Genomic DNA, 14,458 nt, shown 5'->3' on the forward strand with positions numbered 1-14,458 from the left:
GCCTATGTTATGACCAATAATTTCACTTGGTGAAGACTTATGTTTTAAAATGTCTACCACAGCATTACAACAATGATAATTAAAAACAATTTAAATTTCCAACAATTAGTGAATGGCTAAATAGGTAATATTATAAAAATATTACACAGTCATTTAAATTTTTGAATAATTTTAATGACATGAAATGGTCACAGTATACAAAATATTTAAAGAAAAAATCACAATACAGAATATAATTCTATATTGTTGGATATAATTTTAATTATATAAAAAGAAAAACAAGAACATACTAAAAGGGGACTCAAAGACTGAAAGGAAATATTCTGAGATACCAAAAGTGGTTGTCTCCTATGTATGGGTATGTGTACATACACACATTTCCTATCTCTATATGCTGAGAGAGCCTATGAACAAAGACACCCAGAACAATGAGCACCCCAGCACCCAGACCTTAGGTTCTAAAAACCACAATTCACTAAAAAGAGTGAGGACTCCTTGGAGAAAGACTGATTCCAGGGCTGGAGCAGAGAAAATATAAGATGAGCCTAGAACACCTTGCTGTGGTGGAAAGTAAGGAAGCATTCAAGGAATAACTGGGGACATCTCAAAAAGATGCAAGCCAGCTTGTAGAGGCTTCTATTAACCTGAGACAATTTTAAATCAAAATAAATAATGACAGTAACGGATCATAATTAATTGAATAAAATAAAATAGGAGAGCATGAATCCATACTGATATAAATGAATAAATAAATGCTAAATAAATCAAGAAGGAATATGGATAAATAATATTATAAAAATATTATGATGTAGTAGAATGCCAACTAATAAATACAGAAGGAATGATTCTCTAAAAAGTGCTTATCTCCGAACTGAGTACACGTATACATTTTCTTCTGTACACATTTCTATCTTGTTTCAGCTTTGTAAAATGAGCACATACTTCTTTTGTAAAAATACTCAAAATAAAAAAAACCTCAACAGCAGCCTGAACAAACACAACATAATGCACATCTCTAGAGCAATCTCTAGACCCATTTTTAAAAGGAGAACATATGCATAAAACCCCCAAACACATGAAGCAAGTGTGTGTGCTGTCCTAACCCATATGTCTAGAGAAGAGCTCTGACGTCCTAGGCAGGTGGCTAAAGTTAAAAACAAAACAAAACAGCAAAAACAAAAAACCCACCAGAGGCAGCACTGAGATTTACGGAAATTTTGTTTTGGTCTTACAGTAATGATGGGAGTGAAGAGATGTGACGAGGACCCTTGCTATGATGCCAATGACAAATGGTTCACTGATAAGAAGAAATGGAGAGGGCGACAGGCTATAGAACGGGTCAATATCGGGCTGTCATGAAGCCATTTGAGACATATAATTAATCTATTACTCACCTGGCATCATCATTCATTGTGGTATGGTCAATAGGTGCCATGAAGCTCAGAAGCTTGCTAAGGATGTGAAACCTAATAAAGTAGGAAACAAACAGGCAGTAACATTAGTAACTATTAACCTAGAAAAGAAAATACACCCTACCAGGTAACAAACTCCAGAACTGATCACAGGTATATCTGGCTCCAGAGTGCAACAGGGGACAATTCATAGGCACGAACCACTCACGACCATAAAAACACTTTTTCCTTAAAACTACAGGAGAAAAGTGCGATAAAAGCACATTGTGAATGACAGTAGTTCAACAGAGCTCCAAAGCCCAAAAAAAGAGCAGATACACCCGTGCCCTTGAGCAATCTACTAGCCCTTAAACATCACTCCAGACAAAGACAATGAGGATATGACTACTTCATCTTCCCTCCTCTACACACATCTTAATCATTTTTCAGTGTCATTAAAGCTACCTAGTGGCAGTAGCACAGGTAGTGGCATACCATTCAAATGGAACACCTCACCACCACCATCACTCACTAGCTCCCTGAGTCAGAAAAGGCTTCTAGAATCACCTTCACTCACTAGCTCCACCGGGTCTTTCGTTTCGCCTTTTTTTTTTTTTTGGCTGCACTGGATCTTCGTTGCTGCGCGCGGGCTTTCTCTAGTTGCGGCAAGCGGGGGCTACTCTTCACTGCGGTGCGCAGGCTTCTCACTGCGGTGGCTTCTCTTGTTGCGGAGCATGGGGTCTAGGCGCGCGGGCTTCAGTAGCTGCGGCACACGGGCTCAGTAGTTGTGGCTCACGGGCTCTAGAGCGCAGGCTCAGTAGTCGTGGCACTCGGGCTTAGTTGCTCCGCGGCATGTGGGATCTTCCCGGAGCAGGGCTCGAACACGTGTCCCCTGCATTGGCAGGCGGATTCCTAACCACTGAGCCACCAGGGAAGCCCCTCGCCCATCTTTAAATGACGTGCGCAACTGAGTACATGACAAGTCTGATCCCTAGGTCTTCAGTCAAGGTGTTACAGAAACTTAAGTTATGTCACCTCCATCTCCCACCAATAGAAACAAGGGGTATTTTTGTACAAAGTGCTTTGAGATCCTCTGGTGAAGGGGGGCTGAACAAATATTTGACTTTATACAGAAGAAATTACACCAAAGAGAATTCAAAGAAGGCATCCCTTTCTGTTCATTATAAAAGGAGAAGCTGAAGGACAATATGCATAGGATATTGGTTGGCCAAAAAGTTCATTTGGGTTTTTCCATGTTACGGAAAACCCAAATGAACTTTTAGCCCATCCCAATAAAATTCTAACCAGAAAAACTTGTTCTTGGGCAAAACACTATCCACAAAAAAATATGATATAAATATTTTCACATGTGTAATTTTTTACAGTTTTAAAAACATTTTTACACACATCAAAGAATTTGATTCTCTACTACACCACCAACAGCCAAGCCTCCCAAATTTCATTCTTTTCTTTTTTTTTTTTTTGTACGCGGGCCTCTCACTGCTGTGGTCTCTCCCGCTGCAGAGCACAGGATCCAGACGCGCAGGTCCAGCGGCCATGGCTCACGGGCCCAGACACTCTGCGGCATGTGGGATCCTCCCAGACCGGGGCACGAACCCGTGTCCCCTGCATCGGCAGGAGGACTCTCAACCACTGCACCACCAGGGAAGCCCTCATTCATTTTTTTAACAAATGAATTTAAAAGAATAATAGTGATGAGATTTTTCCCATTATAAGAGTAAAACAAAAAGCATAATTCATTACAGAAAATTTGGAAAACAAACCAACTGAGCACACACAAAAATACATACATAGTTCTTCCACCTAGAGAAGAACTGTTATTAATATTTATTAATATTATTATTTTGTTAATATTTTGGTTAATTATGTTCATTTTATATAGTAATCCATACACACACATAATTTCATATCTTTGTTTTCACTTAGCATTGTATCTCAAAGCTATATACAAAATTCCAGGAATGGAAGTACCATAACTATATTTTCATATATTTGAACATTCATGTTGCTTCCAATTCTTCACTTTTTATAAGATGCAACAAAATATCTGTTCACTATACTTTTTTTTTAATGTCCGCTATCTCCTAATTATAAGAAATAATATATAATTTCAAATTTGGAAATGTATAGAGAGCTGACAAGTTCCCTGTAGTCCTATCCCCCAGGAATAATCACTGTTAATTAAATCACTGTTAATCATTGTTAAGTTTGTCTGTGGCATTCTCCGTATATAAGACAAATATAAACTTTATATATTTTCACATAAAAATGAGACTGTAAGATACTTAATATTCTGCATTATGCTTTTTTCCACTTTGTCATATTCTATTCTTTTTCATAGTTACAGAATATTCTGTCATGTCAATATATCATAATTTATTAAACCTCCTATTGATAGGCATTGTACAGCCTATCCCCTTTAAAAACCATATTAAACAGTGCGAAAGTGAAGACTTTTTAAAACTTTTTTAGAAATTCATTTTATTGACACATAGTTGATTTACAAAATTGTGTTAATTTCTGCTGCATAGCAAAGTGATTCAGTTACACACACACACACATTCCTTTTCATATTCTTTTCCAGTATGGTTTATCGCAGGATACTGAATATAATTTCCTGTGCTATACAGTAGGACCTTGTTGTTTATCCATTCTATATATACTAGTCTGCATCTGCTAATCCCAAACCCCCAGCCCACCCCTCCCCCACTGCCCCCCACTTGGCAACCACAAGTCTGTTCTCTATGTCTGTGCATATGTTTCTGTTTTGTAGATAAGTTCATTTGTGTCATATTTTACATTCCACATATAAGAGATATCACATGGTATTTGTCTTTCTCTTTCTGACTTAGCTAAAGTGAAGACTCTTATATATAAATTATTGTATGTTTGTTCACACATTTCTATGGGATAAATTTTGAGATGTGGAATTGCTTTGCTGGTGAATCGAAAAGTATGCATATTTAAAATTGAAAAAGTAAGCTAAATGCCCTCCCAAAGGTTATGTTAATGTACAAGAATATAATTATTTACATAACCTTTTTATTTAAGTATAAAGTGTAAGTACAATTAATAAATATATTTTAATGTCTTTAGGCTTCGCCAAATTTCACTGTTCATCTGAAAAAATGAAAACTATTCTTGGCTGTGTCCAAATACAGGTTTAATTTACTGTCTAGACAAAGACTATGAACTATACCTTATAGTTGTGTTGTCCAATCCGGGAGTCACTGGCCACATGTGGCTACTGAGCACCTGAAATGTGCCAAACTGAGATGTGCTCCAGATTTTGAAAACTTGAGATGAAAAAAATGTAAAATATATCACTAATAATTTTTAGAACAATAAATTGTTGAAATAATATTTTTTATATATTGGGTTATGTGAAATATATTATCAAGTTCACTTGTTTCATTTTTTCCCTTTTTTAATTGTGGCTACTAGAACATTTAAAATTACACATGTAAAGGTATTTTTATTGGATGGCACTGCTCCGTGGAATACCTTTACACTTTAATAAAATATATTCAATAACTATTAGCTGCATGATGAAAGACAGGCTTTAAGAAGTAATCAGATTTAGTAATGTGTACTTAATACAATGCATTTTACCTAATCTCAGTGCTACTGAGGATGGATGCATGTTTTAGTATTAAAACCTTTTACCAACCATACTAAGAAGAGATAAATATAATTTTGTTGCTGAAGAATAGACAAACACAAAACACAGTATGACACCTCATTATTAAAGGCCCGAGAGCTTAATTCATTTACGTTATGAATTCTGCTTAAATCATGATCAAATCCAGTTACAGATAATGCTGAGTAAAAGACTGATAATCAATAATGATAATTACTTCCCAAAACCAAAACATTTCTTTTTTTTATAAGTTATTTTCTAGCATCCAACTAGCAAATTGCCACACCCAGTCTGACCAGGATGATGCCACTGACCTGCTACCATTTAAAGTAAGGTTTCCACGAGGTGATGTTCATGTTTGCTAGGACATTTCTTCGCTCTCCAACCCTATCACACAGAGCAAAGCTTGCTCACTGGTGGAATCTAGTACCAGTGATGACAGTTGGGACATCCTACCAGCTCTTCTGGGGGTCTAATTTAAGGAAGTTATTTATGATACTCTCATCTAGCCTGGGCCCCTTGTTAAATCCATCATGGCAGAATTCTAATGTAGCCAAGGTATCATTTTGGTGGCTGCAAAGGTCCTGGCCAGAGAAATAACTCAATAGCCACAGGTTAGAAGCATGGGCTCTGGAATCAGACCAATTAGCTCAAATCCAAGTTTGTGCTTGCTAGTTCTGTAACGCTGGGTGAGTTACTTACCTTCCGAACTACTTTACATGAATTAGCTAATTCAATCTGCATAACAATCCTATGAGATGTGCCTTTTATCATCATGCTAGGTTGACAGATGAGAAAACTGAAGCACAAAGATGTAAAGTATCTTGCCCAAGGTCTAAAGGCCAGTAAGTGGAAGTGTCAGATTTCAAACCCGGACAGTTTAGCATCAGAGCCTATGCCTTTTCTACCTCAGCATGTAAATTGCTTTGCAGTGCCCAACAGAGTTTTATAAATGTTAGTTGTCGCTATTGCTAACAAGATCACTCTGATTCTGACCACATCCTGCACATTCGTGTTCACAAAGAGAGCCAGGTGAATACGGATGATAAAACCGCAAAACAATTCAAAGCACATGACCTTATTTATTACTTTTCTTTTTACTTCTTATTTGGCAGTAATTTTAGGCTTATAGAAAAGTTGCAAAAATAGTGCAGAGAACTCATGTATATCCTCACCTAGCTTCCTCTAATGTTAACAGCTTACACAAGTATAGTGTAATTATCAAAATTAGGAAATTAACATTGGTACAATACTATTAACTAAACCATAGACCTTATTCAAACTTCACCCAATTTTCCCTAGTGTCCTTTTTCTTTTCCAGGATCCAGCCTAGGACCCCACATTGCACCTAACTGTGGTGTCTCTTTAAGTCTCCTCCAATCTGTGACAGGTGCTCAGGCTTCCTTATTTTTCAATGACTTGCTACAGTCTATGAAGTCCGAATTCTGAGCTTGCCCACAATCTAGCACTCACTTATTCATACAGCCTCATCTCCTGCCATTCCCCCATACTCAGTTTAAGTCTCTGCCAAAACAAATGAACTGCAGTTCCCAAAATGGACGTGTACACTCTCAAGTCTGTGTTTTGGCAAACATTATTCTTTGTGGCCTTTCCCTAGGCTAACTCTTCCTAGTCTGCTCACTTCACACTGTGAAGTGTGGATGCTGCATCTTACAGAAAGTCTTACGTGACGAGCGTGTTAATTTTACTGTTATAATCATCCAAAAACATGTCTACGAGGCACTACGGTAGACAGTTAAGGTTGGAACTGTCTTGAAAAAACAGTATAATACTTGCCCTCAAGGGACACACAATTATAGCTACTTGCCCTAATAGTTTTAAAACTCATAAAAATATGATAATGTAGAAAAGGCACTTTTTGCCACTCTCAGTTCTTTTGAAGAGCATATATTTGCAACAGCAACGTCAACAGATAAACATAAGAAACCAAAGAAGCTAACATTTTCGAATGCTTCCTACGTACCAGACATATTCACCTTGTTTTAATCCTCAAACCAAATCTATAAAGTAGGGATTAGTATCTCCACTTATTAAATGAGAAAAGTGAGGCTCAGAGAATAAAGAGCAACCAAAATCATAGAGCCAGACAGAGCCAGTCTCCTGATTTGAAATCCTGGGCTCCTCCCTCTAGAGAAAATTTAAAGCCTCACAAAGCTATTAAATTAATTAATTAGAAGTACAGTTGATCTATAATATTATTAGTTTCAGGTATACAACATAGTGATTCAATATTTTTATAGATTATACTCCATCTAAAGTTATTATAAAATAATGGCTATATTCCCTGTGCTGTATAATATATGCTTGCTCCTTATTTATTTTATACACAGTAGTTTGTGTCTCTTAATCCCATACCCTTATCTCGCCCCTCCCTCCTTCCCTCACCCCACTGGTAAGCACTGGTTTGTTCTCTGTATCTGTGAGCCTGTTTCTGTTTTGTTAGGTACATTCGTTTGTTTCATTTTTTAGATTCCACACGCAAGTGATAACACAGAGTATTTGTCTTTCTCAAAGCTATAATTTTAAAAGCACAGTACTGGAGAAAAGTCTAATCTCAAAATTAAAGAATAGGTACTTAATCAGCCTGGTCAATTACAAAGTACTAGTAATAACATTCTTCTTTAAATCCTTCCGGGGTGGGGGAAGGGTATAGAAGAGACAGGTACAAAAGAGGCATGTGAGTGAGTAAGTAAATGAACATTCCAGGAGGAGACTGATCCAGTCTTGGAATAATAACAGCAATAATAATGATAGGACTGATGGCAACAGACACGTATATAGTGCTCGCTGTGTCCCTGGCACTGTTCTAAAAGCTGTATATATAATTACTCATTTAAACCTCACAGCAACCCTACAAGTCTCGTACTATTATCATCCCCATTCTACAGATGAAGAAACTAGCACAGAGAGTTTAAGGGTCTTGTTCGGAGTAACTACTAGAGTGTCATATCCCAGACTGTCAAAGCTGGGATTCAAACTCAGGCAGTCAGGCTCTTGAGACCATGCTCTTAACCAGTACACTGAAAACAAACTTGGAGAAGTATGAAGACTTGGAAACTTCAACATATGAAAAAACATAAACAAATTCTAACAATTTAACCTGAGATTTAAGAAAGTGACTTTCAATCACAAGATGATGAAAAGCTACTTTGCACTTCTGCAAAGTTAAAGAAAAATAAGCATTTCCTGATGAGTTTTGTTAAATACTAAAACAGGTTAATTGAAGTAGTGAAATCTGCTTCTCTGAAGATATTTAAAAATGAGACAGATCCACATTTGTCTAAAGGGAATTTAATGACAGGCAGGCTCTAATAAGGATGTGGGATTAGCTATCTGCCTAAAACTGTCCTAACACAATGAGTTTAACTTTTTTTTTTCAGTGTGCACCTGAATTACAAGTAGTTTCTTTGACACTGAGGCCCTGTGAGAGCGATATTATGTAATATACAAAAATAGTTACAAGGAATCTAAGTCTGAAAGCATAGCAATGTCACTTCTACTCTTGCCCCATCTTTTGTCTCCATACTTTTAAGACTCCTTCAAGGGTTCACAGGGTTGAGGGCTTTCCTACACTCAGAAATGTCTCTCTGTTCTCATACAAATTATATTCCTCATCTCATTTAAGCACAGTGTTAACATTCTCTGGAATCCTTCATTTTTACCTTTTTAGCATATTGTGTACATGTATGGCATCAGGAAAATGGACCAATATAATTCTATGTCTAAATAAGACTCCAAAATACAATTTTTATATTGTTCTAAAGAAATCATTTTTTAAAACTAAGGCAATTTCAACGATCTTGTCTTATTTCCTTATTATTTCTCTTTCAGGGAAATGCAAATATCATTTAACCCATCCATTCACAACAGTAGAACAAGAAGTAACTGAAACTATCTTTCCATTACAGAGTAAAAAAAAAAAAAAAAAACGGAGTCTCAAAAAAAGCCTCAAATATTGCTTTAGTTATTTTTCTGCTCCTTAAAAACAGAATCATCAAAAGAAATAGAAAAATGATGTAAGAGCCAACATGCAAGAGAAGAGATAAGGATAACAACACACAAGATGAACATTTTTTCTAAAAAGTAACTCACCGAAGTTTCCTTCCTTTGCTGGCTTTCCTATCTACTTTCTTGTGGATTTTGCTTCGTAACTTCTGGATTGCAAGCCACTGCCTAGGAAATTCACAAGCGATGTTATGCATCATCACTAATGGAAATAGTTACATGTATCGACAAATGGGAATTTTTCTCACTAACAACACTGCAGAAAGAAATCATCAACCTACATCAACTTCCTCAAGACAGTCTGGGGCCAAAGCGACTAATCAACGGAAGAGGATTTGTGCAATGGCTTAAAGAAACAAAAACAAAAACAAAAACAAATGGCAGCTGGGAAATTCTACAGCAAATTTGGTTAACAATGCTCCTTAGTATTTGGAGTTACTGTGACAAGCACTAAATCTACCAGTCTGCAGGAAAACCCATCAAACTGAGTATAGATGCTTGGGTTTGCTTTTAATGTTTTAGCTGCTCGGCCTGTTCTATGACTAATACTGCAGCTGCTGTTTGGGTTGAGCACGTGAATTCTTTACATCTAACTTTCCCGCTGTTAACGCCCAACTGCTTTTTCTTGTGCTTTCCACTTTTTGCTAAGTGTTAAGAATTATCCACTATTGATACTAGTTTTACAGTCATTTTATTTATTTAATTTTCATTTCAGCCATAATATTTCAGAATGTGTTGTTCAAAGGTAAGGGCTTTTTCTCCCGCAATATAATCTCAATACCAAGAGCCCCAATATAATCTCAATACCACTGTCACACCTAAAAAAAGCTGACAATAATTCTTTACTATCAAATATTCACTCTAAATTTCCCAGGTCGTCTCAATTTTACAGTTAGTTTGCTTGAATCAGGATCCAAACAAGATTCATATATTCTGCAGTCATTTTATTTTACTTTTATTTTTTTAACATCTTTATTGGAGTATAATTGCTTTACAATGGTGTGTTAGTTTCTACTGTATAACAAAGTGAATCAGCTATACGTATACATATATCCCCATATCCCCTCCCTCTTGAGTCTCCTTCCTACCCTCCCTATCCCACCCCTCTGGGTGATCACAAAGCACCGTCTCCCTGTGCTATGCAGCCGCTTCCCACCAGCTATCTATTTTACATTTGGTAGTCTGCAGTCGTTTTAGATTAAAAGAAATTAATTTTTCAAATAAAAGATACTGGGCTAAGAAAATCTTCATATATTGCTCATATGAACAAATGTGGGGGAAAAAAAGGAAAAACAGCAGCAGCTACTCATCTTACCTGATTTACACAATGAAAATTTAACATCAAAAAAAAAAAAAATCCAGGGAAATCCAATTACTGTAATCTTAATATAATCTTAATTACCATAATCTATTTTATTGTAAAGTCAGATAAATGTACAATATAATCATCACTTAAATGCAATTTGCTCTATCACATTAAATTTATGGTGAACAGCTCTCTATAGCATTCCAGAGACATACAAAATATCAACATCCTACCCTAAAATTCATACGTTTTACTCACATAAAATTATTTCATCAACACAAACTTTTCATTGTGATCTCAAAACGCTGCTCTGCCCTAGAATCCCATTCTGACACTTGCAGCTTTTGTTTCCTTTCATGCTTTTGCAAATTATGGCTCATGGCCATTTAAATGTACACTATTCATTAGGTAGCACTCTAAATGTCCTTTTTATTTTCCAGCCACAGGATGAAGCATACACACAAGGGCCTTCCTTCACTACTTCCCATTCTACCCTGACATCTGGGTAATGCCGCCACGTTCCATTTCTAATTGTGCCACAGCTTTCACTGGAGGGGCGGAGGTCTAAATTAGGGCAGACTCTCCCAGAGCAAGGAACTTGTTGTGCACAGTGCCACGTCCTGACAGCTGAGAGCATGCATCTGGGTGGATGCTTTTTACCCACTGGTCAGAGATTGATACAGATATAATCACAGCCCAAACCAGAGAGCAAAGAGATTAAGAAGGACTTTGTGAAATAAACCCTAAAATAAACACCTATAGGCATTTTATAATCTCTTATTCAAACTGCACTTAAGGCAATGTAGGGTAAACAATTTCCATCACTTTGTCTGTCTAGCTCTTGTTATCTTGCTTAACTTTTTTTTTTTTTATTTGGCTGTGCCGCATGACATGTGGGATCTCTGAACCCGGGCCACGGCAGTGAACGCCCGGAATCCTAACCACTAGGCCACCAGGGAACTCTCAACTTTTATAATTATAGGGCCAATCGTTACCTTGGAGGCTGAATTAAGGAGACTCAGAGGGAGAAACTATTATACAGGCTACTTGCATGAAGAGAAAGCCATATCTAAATTACCTTCCCATGGCCACCTGATCATTGGGATCCAAGGAGCTGGTCTTCCGTTCTATGAGTTCTCGAAGGAGCTAGGGGAAAAAGGAAAGCAAGTGATTTATTTATCATCTCCCAGCACCAACTGACTTTAAAAGGGCACAGGAGGAATTCTGAATGGCATAGTGACAGCTCTAAACTACAATCAATAAGGGACAACTCAGTGGCAGAAGCATGACTGAATTCCCATTAACCCTTTCATATTTATGTATCTTTAAAAAGAGCTATAAGCAATAGCTGAGAACAAAGTCCATTTGAAAGACTTATTGTACTGCAGTTCATTTCAAATGGATCAATGAGTATGCAACATTCCCTTCATTGTTTTTATGATTAGTTTTGTCCACCTCATCGATAACAGTGGAGAATCTATAAAAGGTCAGGTGGGAAGGGCTGGGTGGCAAAGAGGAAAATGCATCAGCTTCTCACCAATAGGATAACGGTACGTGGTTAACTTCTGACCTATAACCTCCAGCAGTCAGGAAGGTCTTCCTTAGGCAAAAAGCCTTGATTAGATATAACTAAAAGTGTGGACTTCACTCTCTTGCTTTCCACAGCTGGTACCCTAGCATGCTTACTAATAAATAATGTAACCGTATATGACACCAACACATTCACAGCCACAACAACTTTAAGAAGGAGCCTAAAGAAAGTCGTATGTGCACACTGGGAACACAGCACAGACAGCCAGTCTCTCATCCCCACAACTAACTCCATGGGAACTCTAAATCACTCTCCGACTCTCCTCTTAATACTGGGTGTCCCACCGCATGCAATCAAAGCCTAAATCTGTATCTTACACGCAGACTGGAGAACTTGCATTGGATCTTAAAGTCCCACGTGAGAAGAAGCAATGGATTTAAAAGTTAAACACTAAAGAAGGAGAATTTTAAATTACAATAATAAAACTAGACACCATCTCTCCTACACAAGGGCTATATGCAGGGAAACAGCAACAGAGATTAAAATTCCAAAAATCTTCTGAGAGGGACTTCCCTGGTGGCACAGTGGTTAAGAATCCATCTGCCAATGCAGGGGACACGGGTTCAAGCCCTGGTCCGGGAAGATCCCACATGCCGCAGAGCAGCTAAGCCTGTGCGCCACAACTACTGAGCCCTCGTGCCACAACTACTGAAGCCCACGCGCCTAGAGCCCACACTCCGCAAGAGAAGCCACCGCAATGAGAAGCCCGCGCACCGCAATGAAGGGTAGCCCGCGCTCGCCGCAACTAGAGAAAGCCCGCGCGCAGCAACGAAGACCCAACGCAGCCATAAATAAATAAATAAATAAACAAACAAACAAACTTCTGAGAGAAATCCAAGGGAAGACACTAAAATAAACTCCTTCCTGCTTATCACCTGTCAATAACACAGGTTTGACTTTAAAACTTGTTTCTTCACAAAAATAAGTAATTATTTTGTAGGTAAGGCATGGGAGCAATATAGATAGTTCATCAAGTTAAACAGCCAAAGTCTGTGGGAGGATGAGGAAGGAGGGATAAATTCCTGCGAAAGTAGTTCACTCTCTAATTGTCATTTGTTTATGTAAGTAGGCACTGGAAGAAGCAAAACAAATTTGTAAAAATATTCATTTCCATATAGGATGAACCTTTATTGCAAAAGGGAAAAGGATATCTCAATCACAAATAAAAAACCTCCTGTGATGTTTTCTCATTTGCTTACATTATTACTACGATGGCAATTACGTTTAAAAATGCGGGGACCAGAGGCCTCTGGTTTATTATCACTAGAAAACAGCAAGCTATTTCTCTGCCCTGTTTATCTGATTGACTCCCAACATCTTTCTGGCAGCCAATCTATCAGTTTATCTCCCCTACTTCATCACAGTCACTTCTGGCAGCTAAATACAAGATCCAAATCCAGTGTTACACAGACACACGACACAGGAATCCTATGTAACACCGCTACTCTGTAAACAGCTGCCCTTAAGGCTAAGCCAAAACGGGCTCTGGTTCCTAGTCAACATGATGTCAAAAGCAAGGTTAGGGGAGGCGGGGGGTGCGGGGGGAGAGGTTAACAAAAATAATGTTTTTCTTTTAATAAAAAAGAAAAAGAAAAAGAAGAGAAAACAAAATAAAAAAGAAGGAAAATAATGGAATCACTACATCTCATTGCCCTTCCCTTGTTCCAGCCACATAAGAGATAACAGCCACGATTCCTGGTTTTCCTAATAGTCTCTGATCCCTTGAGACGGGGGCCATCACGGCCACTAGGAAGGAGCGCTCAGGGAAAGCTGCCCCAGCACAACGTGGGAGGCTGGAAACGGGAGCCCCATGACCGCAGTGGGTCTGTTACACTCGCAGTGGTCTCTGCAGTTCCAACACCAAGCTGGTGCAGCATTTACTCTCAAGCATCCTGTGTACTTTACATATTCTGGGTTGCATTTTCACTACCCAAGTGATTCATGGTTAGGAAGAGAGTTTTATTGGTCTAACTGGCTGAGTCTAGTTTATTCAGTCCAATGTTTCAGAAGACCCTGTTGTGTGCAAGGCAAGAATAAGAAAGTAGCAAGAAAATAAGTAAACAAATGCTTCTCGTGGCTATTGCTATTTCCCACAGCTCTCACTATCACTGGGCTTAAATTTGATCAGGAAAAATGCTTTCAAAAAAGCTGCCGAGGGCTTCCCTGGTGGCGCAGTGGTTGAGAGTCCGCCTGCCGATGCAGGGGACACGGGTTCGTGCCCCGGTCCGGGAGGATCCCACATGCCGCGGAACGGCTGGGCCCGTGAGCCATGGCCGCTGGGCCTGCGCGTCCGGAGCCTGTGCTTCGCAACGGGGGAGGCCACGGCAGTGAGAGGCCCGCGTACCGCAAAAAAAAAAAAAAAAAAAAAAAAAAAAAAAAAAAAAAAAAAAAAAGCTGCCGAATAATGAAGTTTTAGGGATACTGCTGAAGAACTTAGCTTTGCTTCTCAGTTCAATTTTCACAGCTTAACTTTATGACCAAAC

At 38.3% G+C, this 14,458-nt stretch overlaps 1 protein-coding gene across 3 annotated transcripts in view; it reads right to left on the reverse strand.

Moving 5' to 3' along the window:
• AATF (apoptosis antagonizing transcription factor) overlaps positions 1-14,458 on the reverse strand; it is a gene marked incomplete at its 5' end in the record, with an annotated part of 104,600 nt that overhangs the window by 23,220 nt on the left and 66,922 nt on the right. For 2 of the 3 annotated variants that reach the window (XM_079725398.1, XM_079725396.1), the window contains 3 exons: positions 1,395-1,466; positions 9,166-9,246; positions 11,463-11,530. In XM_079725398.1, the coding sequence (XP_079581524.1) occupies positions 1,395-1,466; positions 9,166-9,246; positions 11,463-11,530 (221 nt within the window). The remainder of the gene's footprint in view (positions 1-1,394; positions 1,467-9,165; positions 9,247-11,462; positions 11,531-14,458) is intronic. The other variant, XM_079725397.1, reaches the window with a different exon arrangement.

This window comes from Hyperoodon ampullatus, assembly GCF_949752795.1.
Source record: "Hyperoodon ampullatus genome assembly, chromosome: 19".
NCBI lineage: Eukaryota > Metazoa > Chordata > Mammalia > Artiodactyla > Ziphiidae > Hyperoodon > Hyperoodon ampullatus.